Genomic DNA, 18803 nt, shown 5'->3' on the forward strand with positions numbered 1-18803 from the left:
TCTGTGAAACCAACCAGCCTAGGATCTTTGCTTCTACTGTACAGAATGCCAAAATCACAAGTGCCCTTCACATATCTAAGCACACGCTTCACTGCAACCCAATGTTCAACTTTTGGGGCTGACATGAAGCGAGAAATATAGATCACAACATAACTGATGTCAAGTCTAGTGGCGGTGAGATAGATGAGGCTGCCCACTAGTTGCCTGAATGAAGACTCATCCACTACAAGGGAATCTGATTTGGCTGATAATTTGAGCCCTATGTCCATAGGTCTAGATGCAAGTTTACAATCTTGCATTCGAAACTTATCTAGTAGGCTATTGGCATACTTTGACTAAGAAATGAATATGTGGCTATCAATCTGCCAAACCTCTACACCGAGACAATAATGGAGAAGTCCCAAATCTGTCATATCAAAATGCTGACACAAATTTTGTTTGACATGCATGATCAAATGAGCTGCATTGCCAGTAATGATGAGATCATCAACATAGACTACTAGAAATAGAATATCATCACTAGTATGTTTGACATACAAATTGGGATCTGAAGGACTCCTCTGAAAGCCTTTGATCGATCAAGTACTTATCAATTTTGATGTACCATGCACAAGGACCCTGTTCGAGGCCATAGAGTGCTTTGACTAGTCTACATACCTGGTGTTCCTTACCAACAACCTTGAAACCTGGAGGTTGCGTCATGTAGACTTCTTCCTGCAAATCACCATTGAGAAAGGCACTCTTGACGTCCATTTGATGGACTTTCCATCCAAATTGAGCTGAGAGAGCGAGGACAAGCCTAATGGTACTCATCTTGTCTATGGGAGCAAATGTCTCCTCATAGTCGATGCCCTCCTTCTATGAAAACCCTTTTGCCACCAATTGAGCCTTGTACTTATCAAGGCTTCCATCAGCTTTATACTTGACTTTAAACACCCATTTGCAGCCAATGGGCTTCTTTCCTAGAGGAAGATCGGACAATACCCAAGTGTTGTTTTTCAAAAGACTATGTTGCTCTGCTGCCATAGCCTTTTCCCATTCAGGTACACCTTTAGCCTCTGTATATGTTTGAGGCTCATAAATACTGTGAATGTTGCCCATAAGAGCAAAATTAACTGTGTTGCTTGCTCTTACCTCTAACTGATCTACCCTCAATGAGCTCATCATCATGAAGATCACCAATGGTCTTGACCCACCACTTAGGCCGGAGAGTAGAAGTACCAACATCTGCTGCAGGATGAAGATTACCTAGAATATCTGGAGCAAGCTCCTCTAGATGTGGATCGAGAAGATCCTGAGGAAAGTCAGGGGGTGCAATGTCATGCCTGGGAGACCCCACAACTTCAGAGTCAACTAAATCCCTCCCATCAGGTGGAGCTAAGGGAAGACGAACACCCATACTTATAGCCTTTGGAGGGTGATCCTCAGTGCTCAAATCAAGAGAGAATGGCTGAAAAGGCCCTCTTTCTTCATCAAATACTACATCTCGACTGAATATGAGGTGATTAGTGTCTATATCAACCAGCCGATATGCCTTGTGGTTGTCACTGTAGCCGATGAACATCAATTTCTGACTCTTGGGATCCAATTTGGTGCACGTGGCATCTGGAATCCAAACATAAGCTATAGAGCCAAAAACTTTCAAATGATTGATTTTGGGCTTCCTGCCAGACCAGGCTTCCTCTGGAGTCATAAGGTAGACTGCAATGAAGACCGCTTCCACCCAAAAGTGTTTTGAAACATTTCTATGCTCCAACATAGACCGAGCCATCTCAGTGACTGTACAGTTCCTATGTTCAACAACATCGTTCTGCTGTGGATTGTAAGGTGTGGTAAGTTGATGCTTAATGCAATGTGATGCACAAAAGTTGGTGAACTCTGTAGAACAAAATTACCCTCCATTGTCAGACCGAAGAGTGACTATCTGACAACGAGACTCTTTTTCCACTAAGGCCTTAAACGTTTGAAACATGGTAAACACCTCTGAATTCTTCTTAAGAAAATAAACCCACATACGTCTACTAAAATCATCAACAAATAATAGAAAATACCTGCATCCAGTGACTGATGGATTGTTCATGGGACCACAGATGTCTGCATGAACGAGCTGCAAGACCTTGGATGCTCTCCAAGTGTCTCCATCTGAAAACGGAGTCCTATGCTACTTTCCAGCTTGACATGCTCTGCAAACTCCATGATTCTGAGTTTAAATCTCAGGTAATCCTAAGACTAGATCCTCTCAAACCAACTAAGAGAGATAGTGGACATTGAGATGCCCATACCATTGATGCCAAAGACTATTGATGAAAGTACTCCTAGCTGCCATGGCAAGCTCCTAAGAACCAATAGAATCAACAAGTCTATAAAGACCATGATCCTCAATACCAACTGCAACTATAGTGCGAGTCTCCCTGTCAACAATGCTAATTGTGCAACCCGAAGACAACATCCAGCTGTGGTGAATGTTGCATAATCTGACTGACTGACAATAGATTGAGCTTCATATCAAGTACAAAGTATACATTGAGGAATATTAAATCCCTCCCACCAGATGAAATCTAAACGTTGCCCTTGCCGACAACAGTATACTCTTCGCCTCCACCAAAGATCACTGAATCAGTGAAAGGCATGTACTCTGTAAACCAATCCCGACGATGTGTGAAATGTCGAGAGGCTCCAAAGTCAATGTACAAGGCTAATGATTGAACATCATCAGAGGAGGTTTGGGCCATGAACATATAGAAGGCAGATTTCTTCTGATCAGGATGCGTGGCAAAATTGGCTTTCAGCTTGGACCCTCCCTGTTTGGATTGCTAGGATGCTATCAATTTCCGGCAATCTTTCACCAAATGGCCATATATATGACAGTAGGAACACTGTAAGCTCTTCTTTTTGGAAGACTCTTGAGGTTGACCTTGACCTTGTCCTTTCTACTGGAAGGACGGAACTTTACCCTTGTACTTATGCAAAGCTGAGGCTGTGAAAGCCTGTTCAATGGATGAACTAGCATTGCTTCCAAACTACTACTTCCATCGATCCTGTTGTAGCAGCTTGTTGCAAAGATCAGGAAACTTCAAATCAACACTAGTAGAGGAGATATTGAGTGTATCAATGAAATACTCATAGGATCTGGGAAGGCTTTTCAGCGTGATCACTACCATATCCTCTTTCACCATGGTTCGGCCTATAGCTTCTAACTGATCACGAATGTGCCTGGATAGATGACTTCTCATCCATCATGATAGAAAACAACATATTCTTTAGAAAGAAAGCTCGTCTCTTGTCAGACGTTTCATGAAGATCCTTCAAAAGATCCCAAATCTCTTTTGCTATTTTACCTGAAGGCACCTGTGGGAGTTGATCATCTGTGACAGAGAGTTTGATAGGCATGACAGCCTCTCGATTCTTCACATCATGTTTGTCTTGATCATCACCTGTTGTTGTAGGACGAGATCCCTTGCCCAAAACAAGTTGATCAAGGCAACGATACTCAAAGATGGTAAGCATACGCTGTTTCCAGGTGTTGTAGTTGCGGTCATTGAACTTCTGATTGTGTTTCAACATGATGTTGGTTAATTATGCCATCACAGAAATCGAGGTTGATCGAGGGCAACTCAGTGAAAGCAAGAGACAGAAGAATCTGATTTTTTTTTAAATTAGAATAGAAGCAGCTGCTGAAAAAACTGAAACCCTATAGGAGAATTCTGGCACAAATTTCAAGGTTTGGAAGAAACCCAAAAATTACAATTTTCTGCACACTTAAAACAGCATAAATGGTGCCCAAAAACAGCAAAAATCCCAACGTCCATAGAAATAGCAGAAATTGTGAACTGTTTTTAAATTCCAAGGCAAATTTGTTGGCACAAAATTTGAGGCACGGAAAACGAGGTACCTAGAAAAATCTGAGACCAACTTGGAAAAGCTCTCAAAAAACCCACCAAGAATCTGAAAACAGAATGCAGATCCAACGGCTCAAAAATTGAGGCACGGAAAACGATGCACCTTAAAAAAATCTGACGATGACCTAGTTGAGGTCTTAAAAAACCCACCCAGAATTTGCAATCAAAATAAAATTTCGACTTGAATTGAAGGGTCAAAACCCTAGTTGAAAATTCCAGAAACCCTAGGAAAATTTTCGAAATTTTTAATTTCCATGCTTTGATACCATGAAAATAAATTGAATAAATGATTCAATAATCAGATAATTACATTGAATGATATACACACGTATATATAGAGGTTACAAGACGATGTTCTATAATTAGAACATAACGTTAAAGTAAAAGACTAAAGAGCTAAACGCTAAATTAAGCATGAAAGCTAAATTAAGCTTAAAAGCTAATTACATAAAAAAAGTAAATGACCATTAACCAAGGAACTAAAAATAGGTGACTAACATAGAATTAAATATTCTAATATAGTACACATTGAGGAATATGAGATTCCTCCCACCAGACTGTATCTAAACGTTGCCCTTGTCGACAACTGTATACTCCTCACCTCCTCCAAAAATAACTTAATCAGTATAGGGAGTGAATTCAGTATGCCGAGAAGCACCAGAATCAATGTACTAAGCAGAAGATTTCACATCGTGTGCAGGTCTTTTAGCCATGAAGGCATAAAAGGCAGACTCTTTATGCTCTGTGTGCTCAACAACATTGGCCTTAGGCTGAGACCCTCCCTGCTTTCGTTGTTCGGAAGCTATATCTGATTGCGACGATCCTTAATCAGATGGCCATATATGTGACAATAATTGCATTGAACCTTTTTCTTTTTCGAGCCTTCCTGTGACTAACTAAAGCCCTTCTACTGAAAGGACTGAGATGACTGAGATTTGCCTTTATCCTTGTGAAAGGATTTGGCTGCAAAGGCTTGCTAAGAGGAGGATGAAGTGCCACTACTACCAAACTGTTGTTTCCAGCGATCATGCTGCAGAAGTTTGGTGCATAACTCTGGAAATTTCAGATCAACATTCCTAGACGTAATGTTGAGAGTCTATGAAGTGCTCATAGGATTTTGGTAGGCTTTTCAGGGTTATGACTACCATATCCTCTTCCTCCATTTTTCGACCAATAGCTTCGAGCTGATCTCGAATGTCCTTTATCTTTGTGAGATGCTCCTGTAAGGACATGCGTTCATCCATCATGATGGAGAACAACTGGTTCTTTAGAAAGAACGCTCGGCTTTTGTCGGATGTCTCATGCAACTCCTTCAGATGCTTCCAAATTTTTGAGGCTGACTTGCTAGAAGGAATCTAAAGTAATTGGTCATCTGTGACAGAGAGCTTGAGAAGCATAACAGGCTCTCAATTCCAATCATCAAACTTGTCCTTGTCCTGATCTGATCCGGCTGTGGTAGGACGAGATTCTTTTCCCAAGACAAGATCATCTAAGCGGTGATATTCGACGATTGTCAGCATGCGCTGCTTACAGATGTTATAATTTTTGCCGTTGAATCACTAACTGTCTTCCAACATCAAGTTGGTCAATGACGCCATCTAGCACGTTTCCCAATGCACGAAAAACGAAAATCAGAGAAGAGGTGATAGCACGAAATACAAAGCACAAATCTCAATGCAGAAAACAAGGCAGATACGGGTACAGACTTCAAAAAAATATGAAGTACGACTAGCACAAATTTCAAGAAAAAAATTTGACTAACCCAAAAAAAATCCGAAGACAACCCAGAAATCCTTGTGAAAAAACCAAAAAGAATCTGAAATCAGAATTGAAATCCGCTAGCACAAAATTTGAGGCACGAAAAAATGATGCACCCACAAAATTCCAAAAACAACCTAGTTAAGCTCTCGAAAAACCTACCAAGAATCTGCAATCAGAAAGAAAAATTGACTTGATCTAAAGGGTAAAAACCCTAATCGAAAATGCAGATTTCCATCCAAAAATGGTAGAAAAAAAATTTGTACGTGAAAAAAATTGCGTCACGCGCAGAGGATTAATGGCATCATGGGACGAAGGCCTAGTTAAAAAGAAATCAGCCACAAAAAACACGAAAAACAATAGAAAAAATCACCTGGAAGAAAACCCTTTAGAAAAAAAAATTGAATTTTGAATTCTGAAAAAATCGCAGGCTCTAGATTTGTTTTAATTTTTTCTTTCTACTCTGATACCATATTATGGGGACATAATTGGTAAAACATTATTGTTGTATTTACGAATGATCATGAAGATCATTATGAAGAATTACAAAGAAATACAAAATAGAAAGTTTCTAATAAGAAACTAAAATTACAATATATTACATTATTGAGCATTAATAACTTAGGAAAATATAATATTAATAGGCTCCTTGACTAGAGTGCATTGTAATCAATATTTTTGCTGATTAGAGCATGAATTTAAACTTGGAGGCTAGGTTTTTTCCTTGAAGGATTTCCCAGGATGCATTATTGTGCTATGGTGAATGATTTACTCGTGTTGTTTCTTTCTTATAGAATATTTTAGATTGTATTTTTTGTTCATCTCTCATCTTATATTAGTGTAGCAAATGTTTCTGCACCTTAAATTCCTTTTATTTGGTATCAAGGCCTGATCAACTTGAGTCGGAGATGGTAGGAACAAGGTTTTTTGTATTAGTCTTGGTTTGAGTGGCAGCATGAGCATAAAAGATCTTTGTTTCAGGAAAGATGGCAAGAACATCTAGAATAAAAGTAGAAAAATTCAGTGGCACTAACTTTGAGTTGTGGAAGCTGAAGATGGCAAGATTGCTCCTAGATAGAGATCTATGGGCTGTAATATCCAAATCCAAACCAACTGCAATGTTCCCAAATGATTGGACAATGTTGGACAAAAGCCCAAGAAGTCTTATTAAATGGTTCTCTGCTACTAAATGTCTATGAAGAATCCATTGCAGAAACCCTCTAGGAAAGTTAGTGTTAGAATTTGTTGTGAACAAGAAATCTAAAGACAAAATGCCTGTAAGCTGATCAAAATCCAAAAGAACAAAATAATTATATTCTATATTCAATATGATGAAACAAGTTATGAAGAGTAATATTCAAATATAGGCTTCTTGGAAGCATAAATCAAGGAGATGACATGTCCAGGAGGAATGAGTTAAATCTCAATCAAAATGTAAGTTAACTCAATCTAACCAAAACAAAAGTGGCCTTAGACAAAAGAGAGATGGCACCTAACTACCATTAATCAAGTGTCAAGGTAGACAAATATCATTATTAGCTACTTAGGTAAGAATGGTCAAATATCCTAATTATCCTATGTAAACGTATTAAATAGGTGTAATATCACACTTAAGATAGCACATATCCAAGGTGAATAAATAATTGGGTTAAATCTATAGGTATTAAATAGGTGTAATATCACACTTAAGATAGAACATATCCAAGGTGAATAAAATAATTGGGTTAAATCTATAGGTAATAAGCCTCTTCTACAAAAGAAGTTGTACACTTCGAATATGGCTGATAATGATTTTTCTACTAAGAACCTAAATGCATAGAATGCAATTATAACTCAGTTAAAATCTATCTATGTAAAGATGGAAGAAAATGATCAATGCATGACCCTTCTGTGTTTTTTTGCCAAACTCATGGGACAACCTAGTAATGGCTATTAGAAGCACTATCTCAAAATTGGGTCTTGATGAGATGGTGGTTGCACTTCTCTCAAGAAGATGAGGAAAAAGACAACTAAATCCAGCAAGAAGGCCTTGGCTATTCATGGGTAGTCTAAGGAAAAAGGCAAGAAAAAGGGCAAGGGTAGACCTAAATCTCATGGGAAATCTAAATCTCCTAAGACAAGACTAACCAATTCAGAAAAGACTGCAAGAAAAAAAATAAGAAAGTCAATACTTTGGAAAGTGTTCTTGATGATTTGACAAAGCTAGTTAGTATAGAGAAGTTAGGTTGGTGTAGCAAGTCTATGGACCTCTCAACCCCTAGCAAATAGTTGGCAGGCTACAATAGTCTAGAGCACTCTAAGATCTTCAATTTTTATTTTTATTTTAAAAAAAAAAGCTTAATCAAGTTCCCAACCAAAAGTTATGGCCTTTGGAAGTTAGGCCTCTTGCATCAAGAAGGTAAAGATATCTATAACACATAAGAAATGTTGTAAGAGTTAAGCATTTTGATAAAGAACATTCACCAACATATAACTATCATAAAGTATCTTTGGAGGGTTTGAATAAGACAAACTGCCTAAGTTATGACATATACTTTGAAGACTTCTCTAGGGATTTGGGTATTGGATGATATTAGCTCATGTTTTTGTAATTTTGTTTAAGTTGGTTTCTCTATTGGTTCGGCCCTTGGGATGGAATTTGCATAGTGTATTTTGTAAGTATTTTTATGTCATATTACTCCAAATATGAGTATTGGTGTTGTCACCTTTGAAGGCTCTTTTACTAGAGTATATTGTAACCAATATTGTTGCAAATTAATGTATTGATTCCGAGTTCAAAGGCCAAGTATTATCTCAAAAGAGTTTTCCCAAGGTAAATCATTGTGTTATGGTAAGTACTTTTATTGTGTCATTTCTTTCTTACAAATTATTTTAGATCATATTTTCTCTTCATCTCTGCTCTTAGATTACTGTAGGAAGTGTTTTTGCTCCTTTTCTTCCTATCACCATGAACAAGATAATTTAAGGGGATTGTATAGCAAACTAATGAAACCAATAAATGTGGATTTGATTAATACTAAAACCAGTATAGCTTTAAAAAACAAAGTATTAAGCTATTCCATTAACTAGCTTGTTAAATAGTCAAGGAAATAAACAAAATTTCTAATCCTAGATAAGGTATTTAGCCTTTACTAATCAATTTCGAACACCCAAAACATTACTTAGAGTTTCACATGGCAACAGGAAATTTGATCATCAAAAAATCATTAATACAAATGGAAATGCTTGGCATCTTCACAACTAATAAGTTTTCTTACCAAAACTCTCATCAAAAGGCAAACAATGGGAACCACGGACAGGGAGGAAGTGTTAACATGGGATAAAATCCAATAATCAAGATAACTATGTGTAGTTCAAAAGCTTGCAAAATTTCCTACCAATGCATTATTGGCTTCGTTCAAAAAAACAGTCAAATAGTACTTCAACATTCACAAAATTTCTTAAGCATTGGGATTGGAGAGAGATTAGGAAGATGAATTAACATGGGACCAAATCCAACAATCAGATTGTTAGCTCTCATGGAAATGCTTGGCATCCTCACAATTGATAAATTTTCCTACCAAACAACTCTCACCAAAAGGCAAACAACAGGAACTAGGGATAGGGATAAGGCATGAACATGGGACATCATTCAACAATCAAGATAACTGTGTAGATCAAATGCTTGCAAAATTTCCTACAATGCAGTATTGGGCCATTGGCTCTATTTCTTCAAATATTTTTTCAAATAATCCTTAATTCTTGGGATTGAATGGGATTGGGAAGAGGCATTGATATGGACAAAATCTGACAATCAAGATAAAACGCTTGCAAAATGTCCTGTCAATGCACTATTGGCTATCTCACTTCAAATCTCCAACAGAAATTATCTGAATCAGAAAGGCGCCAAAAGGAGAGATACTAAGAAAAAACTTGTCCAGCAGTAAAAAGAAAATGGAATCAGCTAAAGAACTCCATATTACATTCGAAAGGAGATTGAACTTGAATAGCCGTGAAAAGCATCTAGTAAACAACTCCACATTTCATGAAGGAATGCCAAACTGTATAGGACAAAATGATAACTATAGATTCATTTGACATAAACAGTTAATAGCCCACTTTAATTGTTCATCAAAAAACAACATCAACTCTTGAGAAGAATTCTATTCCTGATCTCAAATTAGAGACATAAAACAAAAACATGCATTCTGATTAGGTTGATTCCTAAAAATTCAGAGGTAAAGGGAAGGATTTTCATTATTAAGGCAAGAACAACACTTTCTTTCTCACCAACAATCACTTCCAAAATATAGAAAAATGAGTACCTATAATGATCCATATTGGCTCTAGAAGAAGAGCTCATCCTCAAAGGAAAACACTTCAACTAGTTTCAAGACCAAAGAATATACTTTGGTAAAATCCAAAGTTGAATATTTTTACTTATTCATGTTCCTCTTAAAAAGTTATACAATTTCAAACAAACAACAAAACAATACCTCATTTCCAGATTTAATGCATTACTTGTGGCTCTCAGAAGTTGAAAGGTAAAAACAATCAAAAAGTGGCAGTTTTAAAAGTACCCCTACTGAAAAGCAACAAATTCATCTCAATGGATAAACAAGAGAACTTGAAACAAACAACCAATCTTCCGCTTCCAATTCCATTCAAATCTTCCAAAACATGAGGGAAAGGTTCCAAGTTCCAACAACTATATAGAGACGTGGAAAGAATGGTTTTTATCATCGAAGGAATATTAAAATAATATTGTAATGTTTCTATTTACAATCGTTTCTGTTATGGAAAGATCGTCTTGTATTCTCTATTTAAGGAGTCTTTTGTCTCCTTTGTAAATATCGAACTCTGAATTATTATAACAAGGAGGAGAACCAAATTGATGCATCTCTTAAAAGAACAAAGCTTAAGTAGTGATAAACTTGACAGAGGTTGTAACACAATTTATACTTATATTTTTTCCTACCCTTGTGGGGTGCTTGTCCCTTTTTCTTTAGTTTCCAATGAGGTCCACTATGGTTGTCTTGTGACTTTGATTTCACATTGACCTATGCAATGCAGATGTGGTCTTCATAACATTCATCAAGACAGCTCAAAATGATGGACTCTATTTTACAAAACTTTGAACATTTCTCTATCTTTACTTGTACCTTCTTCAACATAAATTGAGTCCAGTTCTAATGGAAGTCCATGAGATCAATCATATTTAAAGCTTATTGTCTTAGCTAATATATTTTTTACTTAGACACATTACTAGATTCTTTATCATTGTTTCATCTAAGTTTTGTAGTCAAAAAGCTCAATCTACCAATATTTCATGAATCTTAAAGGGTCTGCGGAACATCAACATAAATTGAGTCCAGTTCTAAGGGAAGTCCATGAGATCAATCATATTTAAAGCTTATTGTCTTAGCTAATATATTTTCTACTTAGACACATTACTAGATTCTTTATCATTGTTTCATCTAAGTTTTGTAGTCAAAAAGCTCAATCTACCAATATTTCATGAATCTTAAAGGGTCTGCGGAACATCACCTTGAACTTGCTCAATCTAATTTCCCTTTTCCCCTTGTACGTTAGTGCATGTGATCCTACTTTAAGATTCATCCTAAAGATTGCTACTTCTTGTCCATACATGAACTAAAGAGGGGTATGACTAATAGTGACCTTGTATGTCATTTGATAAGCCCATATAATTGCTAGAAGCTGTTCTTTCCAATCAATTCCTTCCATGCCACAAGGTTTTTGAATGGCCCCTGTCAATACCTTATCAATGGCTTCCCTTGCCTATTGGCCCTTGGATGGTACAAGCTTGATGGTGAGTGGAAGATACAAAACTCCATTATCGCTGCTCTGATAACAAGGTTGAAAAATATCCCCCATTATCATTTGTTGTTTGTTTCAAAATCCTAAATCTCATTACAATTTGTTCATATAAACTTTCTTGTACTTTGGGCACTACTGTCAAAAAGCATCCTTACTTTTTCCCATTTGCTTAGGTATTCAATGGCAACCATTATATACCTACACCATTGTACTTTACCTATTTTCAATGGTCCAATTTTCAAAAAAGCTCCTGGGATTGAGAAATTCAACAGGGCATGAAGTCCCTTTTAAGCACTTCCCCACTTTCTAACACATATCACAACCTGTCAACCACCATTTAATATCCTAATATAGTGATGCCCACCAAAATCTTGCTTGAAGTACTTTCTGCAGCATCACATCTAATCCCATATAGCCACCAACAAACCCTTCATGTGCTTCCTCAAGTACACCCAATTTGTTTTCTTCCATTACACACCTGCATAGTGCTTGATTGGGCCTCCTCTTCTACAAAAAGCTCTTCCTATCATTGTGAAGCAGAATTCGCCAAGTGTTAGAATGTTCACACTCCAATTGGGAAACACAATCTTATAATGGGGCCAACCAAAAAGAAAGCAAGAATTCGATTCAAAAATGTTAAGAGCGGGAAAACTCATTTATAAAATAAGGAAAATTCCTCGTCATATTGACTTTTAGGTTGCTTTTTAAAACTATTTATGAGATATTTTGAAACAGCAGCAATGGTGCTAGTATTATTTTGTGGTTGATAAATCTGGTTGAGAGCTATTGGAAAACAGTTCTGATTGATATACTCAGTGTTGTGGCAATAGTAGGGTTTGGCTTTTTTGGATCCGAAAAATATGAATATAATAACTGTTTGAAGTCAAGTAGATCAAACTGAATTTTTTATTTCATAAACTGCTATATTTGGCTTAAGTAACACATAAAGCAGTTTTTACCTGTTTTCTATAAAAAAGATTATACGTTTACTTCACAGCACACACCAGATGATATTGTAGCAGCCTCTTCCATTAAACTATAAAAATGTGATACATTAGAGCCATCACATACTCTCCCACTACAGAAAATAATCAATCTTATAACAGTATTGAGTTATTAAAAATCAAATACCTTTATAGAAAGAGAAACCAAAATGAAAATATTGATTGCAAGGTTGACAAGCAATGCTACTGTGAGAGGGGATTCAAGAAGCAACTGTAAAATATATCCAGCTTGTACAGACTCAATGCCTTCCTCCAACGTTCTCCCATCTAAAAGGACCTTATTCAGTGCCAAATTAATTCTCCATGCAACTCCACAAAGGCTGACTGCCGTATATGAAGCAATAATGAGGCCATAACTTCTGCCCATTTGAGTATATGATGTAATGTGTCTTAAATTTCTTCACAAAACTTCCTGCTCCAACAAAAACAAATAAACAATTCAAAATGTCAAGAACATGTCTGGAAAGAAGCCTCTGAAGAATATCCCTTGATGCATCTGTATATATAAAAGCCAAATGTCTCCAATTGATCAAATAGGAAGTACACTGTTGACAATATTTAATCAGAAGATGGAACTATCCTTTGAGAAAGCCTTTCAAAGATGGATGCACGCCTTGCAAACTAAATTACAAAAAAGCAGATGCAAGAAAATTGACTAAACTCGACAAATTCTCAACTCACTATCAAAAACTCTTGCAGTAAGATTATAACATGTTCAATAATGGATAACAAAAACAAATTGTCAGGGATATCGCTTAGCATACAAATTTTCAAGCAGAAACATTTGCATCAAATTCATTATAAATGATAGAGGAAAATAATTAATGTGGATTTGCAGAACTGCTTATCAGTCAGTATAAAGTGTTGTTGACAAGATATGAATCTTTGTCATAGCCCCGTATGTACATCATCAGAGGTTCATCAAATTACACTGCCCATGGAAGCGCAGTAAATTAATATGAAATATATAATAAGTGTGTTTAATGATATTTACTATTTAATTGTTCATTTATTAAATCAAATAATCAGCAGAGACTAGACAATAATTAATAGTAAACCGTTTGCAAAGATTAACTAGCAGTCACACTAACTATAAGATTAATTAGTAGTCACACTAACTATAAGAAAAAGGGTGCGATATGGAACCCAGCCTTTAGTTAAGAAAAGATAGTAATTAGAATATGAATCGAGACAAGGACATGTCACGATTAATAATCAGGAGGTGCATTAGAATTATATTAGAAACCAACGTGATTAGAAATCATTATGAAGAGTGGTGACTACCACAAGGGATGGGACATGTCTTATGTGCCTCTTCAGTCAGAAACGCAAGTATATATGTGGATGTTTTTCCCTCCATGGTAGGAGGGGTAAGAACAAGAAGATATCGACTGAGAATCGGGCTTAGTCTGAATCGAAGGAGATTAGGGAATAAATAATCTAACTATGAATAATGTAAGGGTTTGAATCGGAATCTGGAAATAAGTTGTATATAAAAATAGAATTCTGATTTATAACTAATAGTCTGGAAAGATCGTTCAGATCAGATCAGAACTGCTATTAAGTTACAAGCAGTAACATCTTGGTTCTTGGCAGTATGCACGGGATGTGCTTAATAAATGCAACCTGATAATATTCTTTTGCAGGATATAGTAGTAATATTTAATAGTGATATTAATATAGACTATAATACGGAAGACAGTCATACTTAATCTCATATACAGTGGCAGACCAGATCTGACGCATGTCAGACCTGTCTGCCTTTACAGCCTATAGATAGACTAATGATTAGTGCTTTAGGCAATGGTGGTGTTAATAATTTATATAATAGGTAATATAATTGATTCATAAATATATATATATATATAACATTAGATTGTAAATTCAGAAAGAACTCTTAAATAAACATTAAAGAGAAAACAACGTATAAACTATTCACTCTTGCTGCTATTATCAGTATTTAAGAAAATGGGATGAGATGTTACAAAGAGGGGCAGTCTAAATCCAAGCAATAGGTTAGGTCCCAAGATAGGGTGGGGATCAGCAACCCATAAGCCTTGAGGATATATAGTCTATAGACCCAAGGTGGGTAAGGGCTTGGATCTGTAAACTTTGGGGGAACCTATGTATTTGGTCTCTAAGCACTTTGGCAACTTATACAGTTCTCCCTTAAAACTGAAGTAATAGCAGGGTCAGATATCTATATTAAGAACTATTAATAATGAAATTGATCATCTAATGAGGAAAATAAATAAGCACTTGTTAATAACTAATAAATTGAAGAATATCAGTGACTGGCTTCATGATTAGTCTCTCAATCAATTTTAGTATATTGAAATAAATTGATTGTGTTAATCAGGTAAGGGACATTACAATCTTCAAGATTTAATGACTTTCTTAACTAAACACACATTTTCAGGCTGCACCTCATTACAGTAAAATACTAAAAGACCATTCTCACTAGAATCAAAAGGACCTACCTATGCCAGCTACTTGTACAATGTTATTAGCACTGAAGCATCATGTAATTCATTGCAAGCAGATTTCAAGAAATCCAATAGTGTGGAAAGAATACCAGAAGCAAAGAACATAATAATTAGATAGTCAAGACTCAAGAATCCAAGATCTGCGTGTTGTTGTGCCATGTAATTACAATCCCAATTCTCTAATTGGATAAGATCTGAAAAGATAGTTATAGGTAATACCGTAATTACAATCCCAATTCTCTAATTAGATAATCTGGATGAGATATAGAAAGCAATATTAAGAGAAAAATTATAAATACATAAATAACTAGTTAGTGGCAAGTTTTCAATGAAAAATATAGAACACAATTAACTCAAATCGAATCTCAATAAATTGATAATTTACCAATAATAAGCTATAGAGTTCTCTTATATTCAAAACATGGATGTCCAATATAGAGTGCAGAATCAATAACATGAATATTCCAGTTGGTGAATGCTCATTTTAACTGACACAACAAGTTAGAATATGTCAGTTTTACACAATTGTGCCTGCTATACCATATTAAAGAAAATGTAAAACCAACCCAGCCATATAAGTATATAACAGAGTAGAGTCAATGCCTCAATGGAGAACATCATTAGTAAAAAGCAGGGTCGTCATGACCAAATTTAATCCATTTTACATACTTAATTAGATGGTGCAGTAGCACCATAGCAGTGGAAGAAGTCACAAGACCAGAGGGATAGATGTGCAAGTTGACAGATGCCAGGTTTGCAACAGCACAAATATTTGTCCAGGGAGTCTCTAAAGACCCTAAGATCAGAAAAAATGTATGTAATTGCTGTAGAAGCATATGCTGAATAGGTTGACTATGCCAGCTGAACTGTAAAAATCAAAAGTGTCCCCTATGATAACATAATTGAATTTTAATTCATACAGGGAACATTGGCTTTTATTGGCAATGTAAAGGCATTAAAATCCTCGTGAAGCACTTCAATGATCAGTTTTTCTCTCCATGATCCCGAGTATAAATAAGTGGTGACCATTTTTTCCCTCAATGATCTCAACGCAGAATGTGGCAATTAAGAACTCGCAGGGATAGACAATATTTGTTACAGGTGTGGAAATATTTTATCGAACTGTTGATTGTGCACACTTACTTATGGGTTCGTTAAGAGTGTTTTTCCAATGATAAAATGTGTAGAACATTAAAGTGACGTCATATAGTTAGGCAGAGAAGACATAAGTGTCCAATGTGGATTTTGCAGCAGGAATCTGTCTTTTAAGATAAGCTTGTAAATGCCATGTTAATCAGAAATTGTTGTTATTGATGATTACGGAAACAACGTCACAAATTACATATTGTGTTTTGCTATGATCATTCGATTTAATTACCGTTTGCTTATTTATACTTCAAAAATATCTGGTTGCTGATAATGATGTTTGAGTCGAAAAAGAAACGGTTACAATGACATCAAACTCCTACATTAGTGAGAACAGAATGTTTGCGCTGTTGGGAGGAGTTTGCTACAAATACATGTCCAATCTACTACAGCAAGGGACCCAAGAAGATAACATCATGAATGAAACCAGTATACCACGGCAACCGACCCCAAAAGATAGGATCATGAATGAAAGCTAAGTTATTTTACCAGAAAATTTTGACTGTTTCCATTTACAATTCCTGGAGTGGTATATAAGTTCCATGAAATAGAAGACACTTAAAACAGTTTTAACAGAGGCAGTTTTGCTATGAGTTTCTAGAAAGATTTGCAACTGGATCTTGAAATCGGCAATTGTTTAACAGGCAAATTTGCCAAATATAGCTAGAATTGTTCGCTAAAATGCTAATAAATGATCATTCCAAAAAATTCCCAACATTAGCCAATGTGTATAAAAACTGTCCACAATTTGAGTCGTACCTCAAGCGTCCTATTTCATAATAAGGGTTTCGACCATAAAATATCAGTTTTATTGCATTAGCGGCAATTTATTTGTCAAAAAGGGATTGAAATATTCAAAATACATAAAATTAATATCGATGGAACCCTCTCATCGAAATTTCTATAGATCCTGAGTCGTAATTTTTTATAGCAAGATTATTTCTTAAAAAATAGCTTACAATCGCCAGGCTTTCAAAACGTTTAACATCCCAAATCCGTCTATATTTTCATATGATTTCAAACCCCAATTTAACATGCAGATAAAAGACACTAAACCCGGCCAAATTACACATACCTGAGCTCAACGGACGCAGGCTTTCTTCGCCGTAGTGAATTTGCTCATCCTGCGAGGTTACAGGGACATCCAATGGCGACAGTCCACATAGAATTGTTGAAATTTGGGCTTGCAGGGTTGAAATTCGGAATCACATTTGCTCCATGTTCAAAACCCCACAGGTCTTCGTAATTGAAAAAAAAAGGTTCAGTTTTTTAATTACTCGCGACAAGAAAATGGGGAATAAATAAAATACAAATGTACGTAAGCAAATATTATATACCGGGGATAATGGTGTCCCAAATAGTAAATTGCTGTCGACAGGTTAGCATTAAGCTGTATAAGTGTTCGACACGTATGCATTACGATGCGCTGTTGGATTTTTGCCGTGTGTACAAATTTTCAAGAAATATTTGCTAAAATATTTCCAATAGTTCCCTGTCGTGAAATTGCTACCTTTTTAGATTGAAGAAAGACATTAATTCTATATTTTATGGGGGATTCTTGTGACAATAATTTTATGCACCTATTGTTTATTGTTTAATACGGGGTACAAATTTATTTTTTCTTCCATGATAGGATGTTAGACTTCCACATTAAATAAGTTTATATTATAAAAGAGAGATTCTATGTTTTAACGTTATATAATTTATTTTTAATATATTTGATCATTTTAATTTTTTATTATTTGATGTAATATTAAATTTTTCATTTCAAATTAAAAATATATATATTTTAAATGGGATTGTATTTATGATTCTATTTTTGAGATTAGATTGTTAGTAAAGTCTCTTTTCAATTTTAAATTATTATATTTTGAAGTTAATCGTTTGAAAATCCAACACAAGGAAGCTTTGAGTTGTTTTGGATACTTTTGAAATCTAACACAAGGAAGCTTTGTTAACAAGATTTTTATTTTAAAAGCAAAAAATATTCATTTGCATTTGTAATGTACAAGTCAAAAGAAAAAAAATATAAATTTATAAATTGTTAGCATTTTCAAAAAGGCATTCATATTCATTTGCGATATCCAACTAAAAGCAAATAATAATAGAAATTTATGTATCACCAATATTTCCAAGAAATAGAAAGTTGCAATCGCGAACAAGTAGTTTTGTGTTTTCTTCTTTCGTGAATTATTTATGACCTCCTATAAGGGTTGCTCCACTATAGACGCCTATTGGCGTAATTAGCCATTAGTCTTCATTATCAAGGCTCGCCACAAAGGCATTGATTGGACACACACATTTGCTTGCATTAGACATCAACAACATTTAGTAATTAACTAGTTGGCATTCAATTTGACCACTTAAATCAACATTTTTTGCCATCACTTATAATTAATTAGTTGACATTCATTTTTTTTGCTCTTATTACCTCAATCTAAGAATCTAACTTGAAATTAAGAAATTTCCTTACTTTAACGCTTATATATCAAGCTCTTAACCTTAACACTACACTATTTTTTCTTACATAAATAGATTCTAGACAAATTTCTTTTGTAAAAACCAAAACTTTATTTTCAATTAGAACAATATGACATCATCAAGACAAAATCATGCTAAAAATAACAAATTACAAGCATAATCCTAGTATCCTAATACTCCAAAGGCTTAATCGTCACAAACTATTTTTAAAT

General features: G+C 35.4%; 1 protein-coding gene across 2 annotated transcripts in view; it reads right to left on the reverse strand.

Annotated features, from left to right (window-relative positions):
* LOC131064911 (E3 ubiquitin protein ligase RIN2) overlaps positions 1-17464 on the reverse strand; it is a 69042-nt gene extending 51578 nt beyond the window's left edge. For both annotated transcript variants that reach the window (XM_057999241.2, XM_057999240.2), the window contains exons 1-2: positions 17186-17464; positions 12606-12890 (exon numbers count right to left, since the gene is read on the reverse strand). In XM_057999241.2, coding sequence (XP_057855224.1) covers positions 12606-12845 — 240 coding nt within the window. In that variant the 5' untranslated portion in view covers positions 12846-12890; positions 17186-17464. The remainder of the gene's footprint in view (positions 1-12605; positions 12891-17185) is intronic.
* Between the last annotated feature and the right edge of the window lie 1339 nt (positions 17465-18803).

Source organism: Cryptomeria japonica, chromosome 3 (genome assembly GCF_030272615.1).
Source record: "Cryptomeria japonica chromosome 3, Sugi_1.0, whole genome shotgun sequence".
In the NCBI taxonomy this organism is placed as follows: Eukaryota; Viridiplantae; Streptophyta; class Pinopsida; order Cupressales; family Cupressaceae; genus Cryptomeria; species Cryptomeria japonica.